The 14,882-nt window shown below is 38.5% G+C and overlaps 1 protein-coding gene across 1 annotated transcript in view; it reads right to left on the reverse strand.

Annotated features, from left to right (window-relative positions):
* Positions 1–14,882, reverse strand: part of EYS (eyes shut homolog) — a 1,820,808-nt gene that overhangs the window by 549,266 nt on the left and 1,256,660 nt on the right. The window contains exon 29 of the mRNA XM_068550856.1: positions 14,574–14,803. Coding sequence (XP_068406957.1) covers positions 14,574–14,803 — 230 coding nt within the window. The remainder of the gene's footprint in view (positions 1–14,573; positions 14,804–14,882) is intronic.

Here is a 14,882-nt window from a genome sequence, read left to right on the forward strand (position 1 = left end):
TCAATTTTTTAATTGAAACTTTAACTGAGATAATTATAGATTCACATTTAAGTCTAAGAAATAATACAGAGATCCCTGTGCACCATTCCCAGTTTACCCCAATGAAAACATTACGCTATGAATTTAATATTTTTAATCTGTCATTTAGGATTCTTTACAGAATGAGTAACCCTGAATTTCCAGCTTTATTTCTCAGCCGATCCCACGTGTTCCCTTCTCCCAAGTCAAACTAGACAACTCTCTTCGCTTTAATGTACTTGCCCATTATTTCAATTCACAATTTTAAGTATCATTTTGGATACCACTTTATCCATGGAATATTTTTACTGATTAAGTAAGAAAGGAACACGTTTTGTTTATGAAAATATTTTGATAAGCTGTTTATAGTAGGTTTTCAGGAGAAGTGGAAATACAAAATTTGTTAAACTATTCTGTAATGTAAATGAATAAAAATGTCAGGAATTCAAGGAAAAAACATAAAATAGGTGGGTGATGAGAAGGGAAACATCTGAAAAAAATTTTTTTAAACATCTTTATTGGAGTATAATTGCTTTACAATGGTGTGTTAGTTTCTGCTTTGTAACAAAGTGAATCAGCTATACATATACATATATCCCCATATCTCTTCCCTCTTGCGTCTCCCTCCCTCACACCCTCCCTATCCCACCCCTCTAAGTGGTCACAAAACACCAAGTTGATCACCCTGTGCTATGCGGCTGCTTCCCACTAGCTATCAGTTTTACATTTGGTAGTGTATATATGTCCATGCCACTCTCTCGCTTTGTCCCAGCTTACCCTTCCCCTCCCCATGTCCTCAAGTCCATTCTCTAGTAGGTCTGCATCTTTATTTCCATCCTGCTGATAGGTTCTTCATGACCATTTTTTTCTTTCTTTTTTTTTTTTTAGATTCCATATATATGTGTTAGCATATGGTATTTGTTTTTCTCTTTCTGACTTACTTCACTCTGTATGACAGACTCTAACTCCATCCACCTCATTACAAATACCTCCATTTCATTTCTTTTTATGGCTGAGTAATATTCCATTGTGTATATGTGCCACATCTTCTTTATCCATTCATCTATCGATGAACACTAAGGTTGCTTCCATGTCCTGACTATTGTAAATAGTGCTGCAATGAACATTGTGCTACATGACTCTTTTTGAATTATGGTTTTCTCAGGGTATATGCCCAGTAGTGGGATTGCTGTGTCTTATGGTAGTTCGATTTTTAATATTGTAAGGAAACTCCATACTGTTCTCCATAGTGGCTGTATCAATCTAAATTCCCACCAACAGTGCAAGAGGGTTCCCTTTCTCCACACCCTCTCCAGCATTTACTGTTTGTAGATTTTTTGATGATGGCCATTCTGAAACAGTGAGGTGATACCTCATTTTAGTTTTGATTTGCATTTCTCTAATGATTAGTGATGTGGAGCATCCTTTCATGGGTTTGTTGGTGATCTATATATCTTCTTCAAAGAAATGTTTATTTAGATCTTCTGCTCATTTTTGGATTGAGGTGTTTGTTTTTTTGATATTGAGCTGCATGAACTGTTGTAAATTTTGGAGATTAATCCTAGGTCAGTTGTTTCATTTGGAAAGAGTTTCTCCCATTCTGAGGGTTGTCTTTTCGTCTTGTTTATGGTTTCCTTTCCTGTGAAAAAGGTTTTAAGTTTCATTAGGTCCCATTTGTTCCTTTTTGTTTTTATTTCCATTTCTCTAGGAGGTGGGTCAAAAAGGATCTTGCTGTGATTTATGTCATAGAGTGTTCTGCCTATGTTTTACTCTAAGAGTTTTATAGTGTCTTACATTTAGGTCTTTAATCCATTTTGAGTTTATTTTTGTGTATTGTCGAAGGGAGTGTTCTAATTTCATTCTTTTACATGTAGCTGTCCAGTTTTCCCAGCACCATTATTGAAGAGGCTGTCTTTTCTCTGCTGTATATTCTTGTCTCCTTTATCAAAAATACGGTGACCATATGTGCAGGGGTTAATTTCTGGGCTTTCCATCTCTTCCATTGATCTATATTACTGTTTTTGTGTCAGTACCATACTGTCTTGATTACTGTAGCTTTGTAGTATAGCGTGAAGTCAGGGAGCCTGATTCCTCCAGCTCAGTTTTTCTTTCTCAAGATTATTTTGGCTATTCACAGTCTTTTGCGTTTCCATACAAATTGTGAAATTTTTTGTTCTAGTTCTGTGAAAAATGCCAGTGATAGTTTGACAGAGATTGCAGTGAATCTGTAGATTGCTTTGGGTAGTATAGTCATTTTCACAATGTTGATTCTTCCAATCCAAGAACATGGTATATCTTTCCATCTATCTGTTTCACCTTTAATTTCTTTCATCAGTGTCTTATAGTTTTCTGCATACAGGTCTTTTGTGTCCTTAGGTAGGTTTATTCCTAGATATTTTATTCTTTTTGTTGCAGTGGTAAATGGGAGTGTTTTCTTAATTTCACTTTCAGATTTTTCATCAATAGTGTACAGGAATGCAAAAGATAACTGTGCATTAATTTTGTATCCTGCTACTTTACCACATTCATTGATTAGCTCTAGTAGTTTTCTGTTAGCACCTTTAGGATTCTCTGTGTACAGTATCATGTCATCTGCAAACGGTGTCAGCTTTACTCCTTTTCCAATTTGAATTCCTTTTATTTCTTTTTCTTCTCTGATTGCTGTTGCTAAAACTTACAAAACAATGTTGAATAATAGTGGTGAGAGTGGGCAACCTTGTCTTGTTCCTGATCTTAGTGGGAATGGTTTCAGTTTTTCACCATTGAGGACAATGTTGGCTGTGGGTTTGTCATATATGACCTTTATTATGCTGAGGAAAATTCCCTCTATACCTACATTCTGGAGGGTTTTTATCATAAATGGGTGTTGAATATTGTCAAAAGATTTGCTGCATCTATTGAGATGATCATATGGTTTTTATCGTTCAATTTGTTAATATGGTGTATCACATTGATTGATTTGCGTATATTGAAGAATCCTTGCATTCCTGGGATAAACCCCACTTGGTTATGGTGTATGATCCTTTTAATGTGCTTTTGGATTCTGTTTGCCAGTGTTTTGTTGAGGATTTTTGCATCTATGTTCATCAGTGATATTGGCCTGTAGTTTTCTTTCTTTGTGACATCTTTGTCTGGTTTTGGTATCAGGGTGATGGTGGCCTCATAGAATGAGTTTGGGAGTGTTCCTCCCACTGATATATTTTGGAAGACTTTGTGAAGAATAGGTGTTAGCTCTTCTCTAAATGTTTGATAGAATTCTCCTCTGAGGCCATCTGGTCCTGAGCTGTTGTTTGTTGGAAGATTTTAAATCACAGTTTCAATTTCAGTGCTTGTGATTGTTGTGTTCATATTTTCTAATTTTTCCTGGTTCAGTCTCAGAAGGTAGTACTTTTCTAAGAATGTGTCCATTTCTTCCAGGTTGTCCATTTTATTGGCATAGATTTGCTTGTAGTAATCTCTCAGGATCCTTTGTATTTCTGAGGTGTCAGTTGTTACTTCTCCTTTTTCATTTCTAATACTATTGATTTGTGTCTTCTCTTTTTTTTTCTTGATGAGTCTGGCAAATGGTTAATCAATTTTGTTTATCTTCTCAAAGAACCAGCTTTCAGTTTTATTGATCTTTGCTACTGTTTCCTTCATTTGTTTTTCATTTATTTCTGATCTGATCTTTATGATCTCTTTTCTTCTGCTAACTTTGAGGATTTTTGGTTCTTCTTTCTCTAATTGCTTTAGGTGTAAGGTTAGGTTGTTTATTTGAGATGTTTCTTGTTTCTTGAGGTAGGATTGCATTGCTATAAACTTCCCTCTTAGAATTGCTTTTGCTACATCCTATAGGTTTTGGGTCACCGTGTTTTCATTGTCATTTGTTTCTAGTTGTTTTTTGATTTCCTCTTTGATTTCTTCAGTGATCTCATGGTTATTAAGTAGTGTATTGTTTAGCCTCCATGTGTTTGTATTTTTTACAGATTTTTTTCCTCTAATTGATATCTAGTCTCATAACACTGTGGTCAGAAAGATACTTCATACGATTTCAATTTTTTTTTAATTTACCAAGGCTTGATTTGTGACCCAAGATATGATCTATCCTGGAGAATATTCCATGAGAACTTGAGGAGAACGTGTATTCTTTTGTTTTTGGATGGAATGTCTTATAAATATCAATTAAGTCCATCTTGTTTAATGTATCATTTAAAGCTTCTGTTTCTTTATTTAGTTTCATTTTGGATGATCTGTCCATTGGTAAAGGTGTGGTGTTAAAGTCCCCTACTATGATTGTGTTACTGTCAATTTCCCCTTTTATGGCTCTTAGTATTTGCCTTATATATTGAGGTGCTCTTCTGTTGGGTGCATAGATATTTAAAATTGTTATATCTTCTTCTTGGATTGATCCCTTGATCATTATGTAGTGTCCTTCTTTGTCTCTTCTAATAGTCCTTATATTAAAGTCTATTTTGTCTGATATGAGAATTGCTACTCCAGCTTTCTTTTGATTTCCATTTGCATGGAATATGTTTCTGCATCCCCTCCCATCCAGTCTGTATGTGTCCCTAGGTCTGAAGTGGGTCTCTTGTAGACAGCATATATACGGGTGTTCTTTTTGTATCCATTCAGCCAGTCTATCTCTTTTGGTTGGAGCATATAATCCTTTTGCATTTAAGGTAGTTATCAATATGTATGCTCCTATTATCTTTTTCTTACTTGTTTTGGGTTTGTTATTGTCAGTGTTTTCCTTCTCTTGTGTTTCCTGCCTAGAGAAGTTCCTTTAGCATTTGTTGTAAAGCTCGTGTGGTGTTGCTGAATTCTCTTAGCTTTTGCTTGTCTATAAAGGTTTTAATTTCTCTGACGAATCTGAATGAGATCCTTGCTGGGTAGAGTAATCTTGGTTGTGGGTTTTTCCCTTTCATCACTTTAAATATGTCCTGCCACTCCTTTCTGGCTTGCAGAGATTCTGCTGAAAGATCAGCTTTTAACCTTATGGTGATTCCCTTGTATGCTATTTGCTTTTTTTCCCCTGCTGCTTTTAATACTTTTTCTTTGTATTTGATTTTTGTTAGTTAGATTAATATGCGTCTTGGTGTGTTTCTCCTTTGATTTATCCTGTGTGTGACTCTCTGCGCTTCCTTGACTTTATTAACTATTTCCTTTTCCAAATTAGGGAAGTTTTCAAGTATAATCACTTCAAATATTTTCTCAGTCCCTTTCTATTTCTCTTTTTCTTCTGAGACCCCTATAATTCAGATGTTGGTGCATTTAATGTTGTCCGAGAGGTCTCTGAGACTGTCCTCAATTCTTTTCATTCTTTTTTCTTTTTTCTGCTCTGCAGTAGTTATTTCCACTATTTTGCATTCCAGGTCACTTATCCGTTCTGCCTCAGTTATACTGCTATTGATTCCTTCTGAGGAATTTTTAATTTCATTTTTTGTGTTGTTCATCATTGTTTGTTTGTTCTTTAGTTCTTCTAGGTCCTTGTAAAACGTTTATTGTATATTCTCCATTCTATTTGCAAGAATTTGGATCATCTTTACTATCATTATTCTCAATTATTTTTCAGGTAGACTGCCTATTTCCTCTTCATTTTTTGGTCTGGTCGGTTTTTACCTTGCTCCTTCAACCTCTGTTTCTCTGTCTTCTCATTTTGCTTAACTTACTGTGTTTATGGTCTCCTTTTCACAGGCTGCAGGTTCGTAGTTCCCGTTGTTTTTGCTGTCTATCCACAGTGGCTAAGGTTGTTTCAGTGAGTTGTGTAGGCTTCCTGGTGGAGGGGACTAGGGCCTGTGTTCTGGTGGATAAGGCTCGATCTTGTCTTTCTGGTGGGCACGTCCACGTCTCGTGGTGTGTTTTGGGGTGTCTGTGGCCTTATTATGATTTTAGGCAGACTTGCTGCTAATGGGTGGGGTTGTGTTCCTGTCTTGCTAGTTTTTTGGCATAGGGTGTCCAGCACTGTAGCTTGCTGGTCGTTGTGTGGAGGTGGGTCTTGGTGTTGAGATGGAAATCTCTGGGAGATTTTTGCCTTTTGATATTATGTGGAACTGGGAGGTCTCTGGTAGACCAATGTCCTGAACCCCACTCTCCCATCTCAGAGGCACAGGCCTGATGCCTGGCTGGAACACCAAGAGCCTTTCATCCACACGGCTCAGAATATAAGGGAGAAAAAGGAAAGAAAGAAAATATAAAATAAGATAAAATAATTAAAATAAAAAATAATTATTAAAAAGAAATTCAAAAAGTAATTTAAAAAAGGGGGAAGGAAAGAAAGAAAGAAGAGAGCAACCAAACCAAAAAACAAATCCACCAATGATAACAAGTGCTAAAAACTATACTAAAAAAAAATAAATAAATAAACAGAACCCTAGGACAAATGGTAAAAGCAAAGATATATGGACAAAATCACACACAGGAGCATACACATACACTCACAAAAAGAGTAAAAGGAAAAATATATATATATATCATTGCTTCCAAGGTCCACCACCTCAATTTGGGATGATTTGTTGTCTATTCAGGTATTCCACAGATGCAGGGTACATCAAGTTGTTTGTGGAGCTTTAATCTGCTGCTCCTGAGGCTGCTGGGAGAAATTTCCCTTTCTCTTCTTTGTTCGCACAGCTCCCGGATTTCAGGTTTGGATTTGGACCCGCCTCTGCGTGTAGGTCGCCTGAGGGCATCTGTTCTTCGCTCAGACAGGACGGGGTTAAAGGAGCAGCTGATTCGGGGGCTCTGGCTCACTCAGGCCGGGGGGAAGGAGGGGTACGGATGCAGGGCGAGCCTGCGGCGGCAGAGGCCTACATGATGTTGCAGCAGCCTGAGGTGCGCCCTGCGTTCTCCCGGGGAAGTTGTCCCTGGATCACAGGACCCTGGCCGTGGCGGGCTGCACAGGCTCCCGGGAGGGGCGGTGTGGAGAGTGACCTGTGCTCGCACACAGGCTTCTTGGTAGCGGCAGCAGCAGCCTTAGCGTCTCATGCCCGTCTCTGGAGCTCGTTTAGGCGGTGCTCTGAATACCCTCTCCTCGCGCACCAGGAAACAAAGAGGCAAGAAAAAGTCTCTTGCCTCTTCGGCAGCTGCAGACTTTTTCCCGGACTCCCTCCCGGCTAGCTGTGGTGCACTAACCCCTTCAGGCTGTGTTCACGCTGCCAACCCCAGTCCTCTCCCTGCGATCCGACCGAAGCCCGAGCCTCAGCTCCCAGCCCCGCCCGCCCAGGTGGGGGAGCAGACAAGCCTCTCAGGCTGGTGAGTGCTGGTCGGTGCTGAGCCTCTGTGCGGGAATCTCTCCGCTTTGCCCTCCGCACCCCTGTGGCTGCTCTCTCCTCCGTGGCTCCCAAGCTTCCCTCCTCCGCCACCCGCAGTCTCCGCCCGCGAAGGGGCTTCCTAGTGCGTGGACACCTTTCCTCCTTCACAGCTCCCTCCCACTGGTGCAGGTCCCCTCCCTATTCTTTTGTCTCTGTTACTTCTTTTTTCTTTTGCCCTACGCAGGTACATGGGGAGTTTCTTGCCTTTTGGGAGGTCTGAGGTCTTCCTCCAGCGTTCAGTAGGTGTTCTGTAGGGGTTGTTCCACATGTAGATGTATTTCTGATGTATTTGTGGGGAGGAAGGTGGTCTCCGCGTCTTACTCTTCCACCATCTTGAAGCTCCTCTATCCAAATAATTTTTAATGAAAGGATTAACATTCAACTTTAAAGAGTGTGCATGCATGCATATGTGTGCTCTAAAAGCCTTTGTGAATGACTATATTTTTGTGTGGAAATGGAGAAGAGGCCCATGTTTTGGGATCCTGGTGGACTGTGCCGTCTAGTTCCTATGTTTGGAGCCTAAAGTAAAAGATGACTCCTCTTGTTCCTCTCCTAATCTCCTGCTCAGGCAGTGGGTTAGAATATGGTGGAGGTTTTGCCAATTAGACAATTTCAAAATATTTGATGGGACTCTGCATCTTGAGCAAGTGACTCAGAACGTGGTGGCTGTGTAAGCCCCTGTTCAGTGAAGGTGTGTCTCAGTCTGTTCTCAGGTGAGCCCTCACTTCCTGTTGACTGGCTCTCCAGAGCATCCTTCAGAGTGCCTTTTCCCACCAGGTTTCACTGGCTTCCCCCAATTCTATTAGCCCTAGATATCCAACCAGTAAACTTCCTTTTCTATTATATGACTATGTAAATTCTCTGAGGAATGACTACAAGGCCTGTGGTAGGCAGAATAGTGGTCCCCCGAAGATGTCCATATCCTAACTCCTAGGATCTCTGCAAATGTTACTTTATGTGGCAAAGGGGCATTAAGGATGTAGTCGTAATTAAAATAGCTAATCAGTCAATGTCGAGATACAGAGATGATCCTGGATTATCCCAGGGGAATCTGTGTAATCACAAGCATTCTTAAATGTAGAAAAGGGAAATGGAAGAGTAGATCAAGTGACGTGATATGAAAAAGGTTGGACCCACCATTGTTTGCTTTGAAGGTAGAATAAAGGAGGCCATGAGCCAAGGAAAGCAGAAAGCCTCTGGAAGTCAGAAGGCAAGGTACAAATTCTTCTCTGGAGCCTCCAGAAAAGAACACGGCCCTGCCTGCACCTCAATTTTAACCTGCTGAGAATTGTGTCAGACTTCTGATCTACAGACCTTTAAGATAGTACACTTGTGTTGCTGAAGTCACTAGGTTGTGATAATTAGCTATGGAAGCAACAGAAAACAAATATAGGTCCTCAGGCAGACATTGCTGGGGACAGGGGTGATGCTGAGCTGAGATTATGTAGCTTTAAAGAGGTAAGTAGTGAATGGTAGCTGACCTGCGTGTCAGGCTTGTCTTCCCTTCCTTGCATCCTCCCAACCCACACTCCATGCTCGCAACCACTTGACAAGTTAAAGACAAAAATGTGATCCTCACACCACCTCTAATGACTAAATCCATGTGTGGTACTAATGTATAGGTGTTCAACTAAGGATTTTTTAATTGGATGTGTTGAATTGTAAGGGAATAAAAGGATGTTATTTAAGTCAATACAGGAGACAAATAAAATAAATATCATCCTTTTTTGATGGACATAGGGGTATATGTTTCCCTCCTCTTCCTAGATGGAAATTTCTAGATTATTACCAATGTAAGTAGAGAGATTAATGGACATGTAGTTTTTATAGTTATAAGCACCAGGATGAGGAGGGAGCTGTCATTTTCTACCAGCTGAGCATGGTACTCATGGTGGAGAACGGCAGCAACTGGTGGTGAGAGGGCAGGGGAGATGGGGGCCTGCCCTTGCCCGTGCTCCAGAAACAGAACCCTCTGTCTCTGCCCACAGGTGGTCTTATCTCCTGTCAGCCTCTGCCCTTGACTTCAATCCCCATTCACTCTCAACTTAACATCTTAATATTTCAGCAGTTGCCATTTACTGATAAATATGCAGCGTTGCCCTCTGCTTTTAAAGATAGATTTTCAGACAGGAATGTTATGTTTGAAATGGCCAACACCCATTTCTTGGCCCTTCTCTTATGATGCAGACCATCAGTCCTCTGGCAGGGAGATAGATCATTGTTATTAGATGCTGACTATCTCTGCCTTCTTGGCTCTGGAACATCTGACATTCAGCAACCTGACTATAGTTAACAAATAGATTCAGACCACTCTAATATGCTTTAAAATATGTTCCGATTATGGTAAAAACAAAGCAGACATTCAGGCAGTCTTTTTCTAAAAAAAAACAAACAAGACGAAACACCTAGTAAAACCTCTCATTTTTATTTCTACGTTTGCAATTTACTCAGTGCAGCTGACCTTTAAGCATATATGGAACATGCAGAGACAGGATATCAAATAAATGATTCCTTGGTTTCAATGTATGGCATTTAAACACTCCTTTATTACACTATTTATAAAACTGTTTTATAGAACACTAAAAAGTATGGGACTGTTTAAAAATGTTAATCCTATAATTAATAGTCAGAGGCACTCGCTTTCCTGCAGCACAAAGCGCTGATATTCTAAATCTGTCACTCTGAACTTTACAGTAGGGGACAACCATCTGCCTGCACACAGCCATCTAAAACAAAGCAAGAATACAGGCTCCTCTGTCTCCCCTGGTGAGATGCAGGATCATTATGACAAAGTAGGCAACAAGGTTCAGCTAATATGAATTAAGATAACATGTGTTGAGAAAGAAAAGGAACATATTAAATCAAACTGATTCTATAAGTCAATGTTATTAGGTGATTAGATATGGATGATTTGATAAAGTAGAACCCATGATGTAATGCCAAGTACATGGGAAATATGTGTATGGGTGAATTAGTACTGAGTCCTACAGCCCTGCAAACCCTTTCTCTGTGTTGCTGAATCTAATGCTATTTTAGTTAAAGCTCATACTTAACTGGCACCTCCATTTTGCTGTGAAAAATCAAGGTTGTTAAAATAAAATAATTTAACATTCTCTTACAGGTTGAGTGTATTCACTGGAAGGAAAAAGGAACAAGGCTATCAAGAAAAATCAGTTTTGAAAATATCTTTACATGTAGATGCCTCTGCAATTATATATTTTTTCAAAGAGTCATGTTCTTTCATCATCTATGTCTAGATTTTTTCTGAAATTCAAATATTCTTAATCTACTTTCTACATTTTAGTTTTACTGAAATCATTATGGAAAAATACTACCACTCAGATACAATTCTTTTCAGATCACCCAATATGCTTCTCAGCTTAATTTTAAGTGGGTCATGAAAAATTATTAGATTAACATTAACTTCTTTGTTTTTCTGATTTTTGAAATTTGATTTTTTAAAGAAAACTCTCTTTTCCCTGACGTAAAGATACATTTTTATAAACATGAAAGAGTGAGAAAAATTAGAAATTCCATGTCCTGTTAAATTTGATTTTCTAACGAGTGTAGCAATAGAGCACTGTGGTTAAATGTGAATTGTGGAGTCTGCTGAGATGGTTTCTAATCCCATCTCTGCCACGTGCAAGCTGTGCGACCTGAAGGGAGTAATTTAACAGCTAGAGGCCTTCGATTTCTCATTTGTAAATGGGGGTCATTTAGAGAGCTGACTTCAGCTGGATTACTCTGAGGGTTAAGTGAAATAAGATGCATGAAACACCCAGTACAGTGTCTGGTCAATCAGAACTCCTCACAATGACAGTATGCAAGTTTCATTCCTAAAGCAGAAGTTCGGATGGTTTAGATGTTGAATGTACTCAATAAGGGACTCATTTAAGCAATCATTTTCATAGCAATCTATCTGTAAATTCTAAGCATTTTAATACTGACAACAATTCTCAGAAATTATATATTATAGGATCATATGGTAGCTCTCCTGGGTATATATCCAGAGAAAACCATAATTCGAAAAGACACATGCACCACAATGTTCATTGCAGCACTATTTACAATAGTCAAGACATGGAAGCAACATAAATGTGCATCAACAGAGGAATGGATAAAGAAGATGTGGTACATATATGTGATGGAATATTACTAAGCATAAAAAAGAACAAAAGGATGCCATTTGCAGCAACATGGATGGACCTAGAGATTATCATACTAAGTGAAGTAAGTCAGACAGAGAATGACAAGTATGATATGTTATCACTTATATGTGGAAACTAAAAAAATATATGATACAAATGAACTTATTTACAAAACAGAAACAGACTCAAAGACATAGGAAACAAACTTATGGTTAACAAAGGGGAGAGGTTGGGGGGGGGGAGAGATAAATTAAGAATTTGGGAATAACATATACACACTACTATCTATAAAACAGATAAACAACAAGGACCTACTGTATAGCACAGGGAACTATATTCAATATTTTGTAATAACCTATATGGGAAAAGAATCTTAAAATTTATATATATATATACATATATATATATATATATATATGTATATATATATATATATATATATAAACTGAATCACTTTGCTGTACACCTGAAACTAAGACATTGTAACTCAATTATACTTCAATAAATAAAATTATATGATATATATATATATATAGAGAGAGAGAAACAGAGACAGAGAGAGAGAGATTTAGAGACTGTGTATCCAAAGCAATATTTTTAGCAGGTACTGACATACTTTGACGCTGACATACGATACTATTTATCGAAATCTACACTTAGAAATGGTGCATCTGGCCAACCTGGATAATGCTATATATAAAAAGCCTCGTAATGGTACCAGATTCCTGAATCATGGGCCTTAGGCAATAGTCATCATCTGTGATCTGGATTCTAAGATGCATGCTAGTATGACTTATATTTAGAGCGTTAGATTGAGAACACAGACCTGTTCTTGGCTTTCTTCATGACTGAAAGAAGAAAGATACTTAACATGAATTTAGGTGGTAAATGGTTAAAAATAAATATGTATAAAAGGAACAGTGATTTACAGTATAGCACAGGAAGTTATACACAATATCTTATAATAACCTATAATGGAGTATAATCTGCAAAAAAAATGGAATCACTATGCTGTACACCTAAAACCAACACAATACTATAAATGAACTATACTTCAAGAAAAAAAAAAGAGTTGAACAAGGGAAAATGTATAACTTCTACAATTAGAAATAATATTCTCAATTCTAAAAATGCACATCTCATCACAGTCTAAGTTTTATACTGAAATATTTCCCCAACAGGCAAGAACAACAACAAAATCACATGTAATACTATGATATCTAATAATCTAAAGAGTCCTACTGCATGAATTTTGTTCAGTGCATCATACACCTCAGATATAACTGACTTAAAGTTTCTTCAAAAAAAAACAATTGTCTCATTGGTAATGATTATTTGTTCACATTTTCTGACTACTTTACACTTAGAAATAAATATTCTGTGGTAGATTATCTGGTTTTAGCACCATGTTATCATACAATTTATTAGTTTTAAAAATACTACAAAATCAACAGGAAAAACAGTTAAAATATAGAAGGTAGAAAGTGCTTAATAATGTTAGAAAAAGTGAAATATTCCTAAAAGTGAATATAGAGCCGAGTTCCCCACTTCTTTTCCTGAGGTCAGTGTCCTACATTCTGCCACCCAAACACCAAACAAACCTCAGTCAATCCTGGGCTTTAACTCCAGGTAAACCCAGGTTTCTCTTTTTCTGGAGGAAAGTATGGGTCACTGTGTGAGGTGTTAAAGCCACAGAGTGAGGAGTCCGAGGAGGGGACTTAGGCTCAGTGGAAAGACTTGTGGTTTGGTCCGTATGGGGGACAAGGGACACACTCCGTAACTGAGGACCCCGGTTTTCACAACATCAAGTTCACCACTGTCAGTAAATTCGGATTGAAAAAAAAAAAATTAAAATATCAGAGTATATTTTAAGAAAGGTAAGGAGGGTATTTTGCTAAGGCTTTACCTACCATGAAAGTAAAGAAAGAAAAATCCCTCTCAGTTCTACATGTGGATCTAAAAGATCTTTACCATCCAAATTATGTCCCTAGACGTCCACCCACGGTATGTAATACCAATGGTCTCAGAAGGCAGCAAAAGATGCATGTCTCATGGTATTTTGCAGACATATAAAATATTCACTCAAAAATCAAGCAATAGTGATGTGTCTTCAAAACCATTTTACAGTTAAAAAATAGACTTTAAGGACACGTTTTTACAATGAACATGAAAATAGACCATGTTTCCATTTCTGTGCTTTAGACTGTGCTTCCTTGCTTCCTTGGCTAAACAGCAAAGCATTCATAGCAGTCACACAAGATTGTTTGGGAAGGAGAGCTGAATAACACATATGTATACCTTTGAATTCTCTTTTGGACGTCCCACATTTTGGTATTTTAAAAAGGAGTTATTTAACACAATCTCGGAGAAGCAGTGAAATTCTCTGCCATCTGAATCATCACCCAGTAGTAATCCCTACCCCTCCCCCAATTTAGAACTAGTGGTCAATTTTACATAGAAAAGAATGACACTCTCCAGGCTTAGTGCAGAGACAGGCCAGCTGCTTAGGACCTAATGCGTTAGTCATCTGCCCCGGGGCATTTCTGGCTGTCTTGCCCAGCACTTCTTTAATTAACTGAGACACTCTTAGGAGGCCATTAGATGTTGACAAAAGAGGAATTTTCTTTTGATTCATCAATAGCTTCATTAAGGCTAAAACCATATTCTTAAGCATCAGAAAAATAATGTGCTCTTCTTAAACACCACAATAACTTCAATATGGGGATCTGCTTTTGAAATATAAAAAAGCGATTTGATTAACAATTAAGCAATAAAAATAATGTTAATTAGAACTTAATTGTTTCTATGGTGACGAAGGATGGATGCGCTATAACTTTAAAGAAACTCCCTAAACAACACTACATTTGAATTTTAACTCCTATGTTGTGTGGCGACTGCAAATATACTCTGAATGGCAGTTCTAATGAAAAAAAAATATGTTGTTGGCTCTGCCATACTGAACTGAAAATGTTCTATCAGAATGCATTTTTAAATACAATTATACAGATGTTTCTTGTTTGTGCTAATAGCCATCAATGTGTTTATGATAGGTTTCTATTGTTTTCCACCCTCTGGAGAAGTTTTAAAAAGGAAATACAGGAGGACAGTGGAGATTGGTTACCTCGTTCACAGAACCGGCCGGTGAAATGGAGCGGACAGTCGCATTGGAAGGAGAAGACGCCCCCCGGGAGGAGGACGGTGCGGCAGGTGCCCCCGTGGTGACACACGCGCCCCTGGCACGTGGCCGGAGCCGCGCGGGGGACGAGCGAGGCCCCCGGGGAGCCGGCCCCTCCCGCGGCCCCAGGAGGAGCGACAGACGCGGACGTTGCTGGCGGCGTAGAATCCTGGGATCTAGATTTATAAACAGATCAGAAAAAAGTAGTATAAGTAAAAGAGCCAGGACCTTAAATAGAAATAACAGAAACTTTGG

The sequence above is a fragment of the Eschrichtius robustus genome, chromosome 9 (genome assembly GCF_028021215.1).
Source record: "Eschrichtius robustus isolate mEscRob2 chromosome 9, mEscRob2.pri, whole genome shotgun sequence".
Classification (NCBI taxonomy): Eukaryota; Metazoa; Chordata; class Mammalia; order Artiodactyla; family Eschrichtiidae; genus Eschrichtius; species Eschrichtius robustus.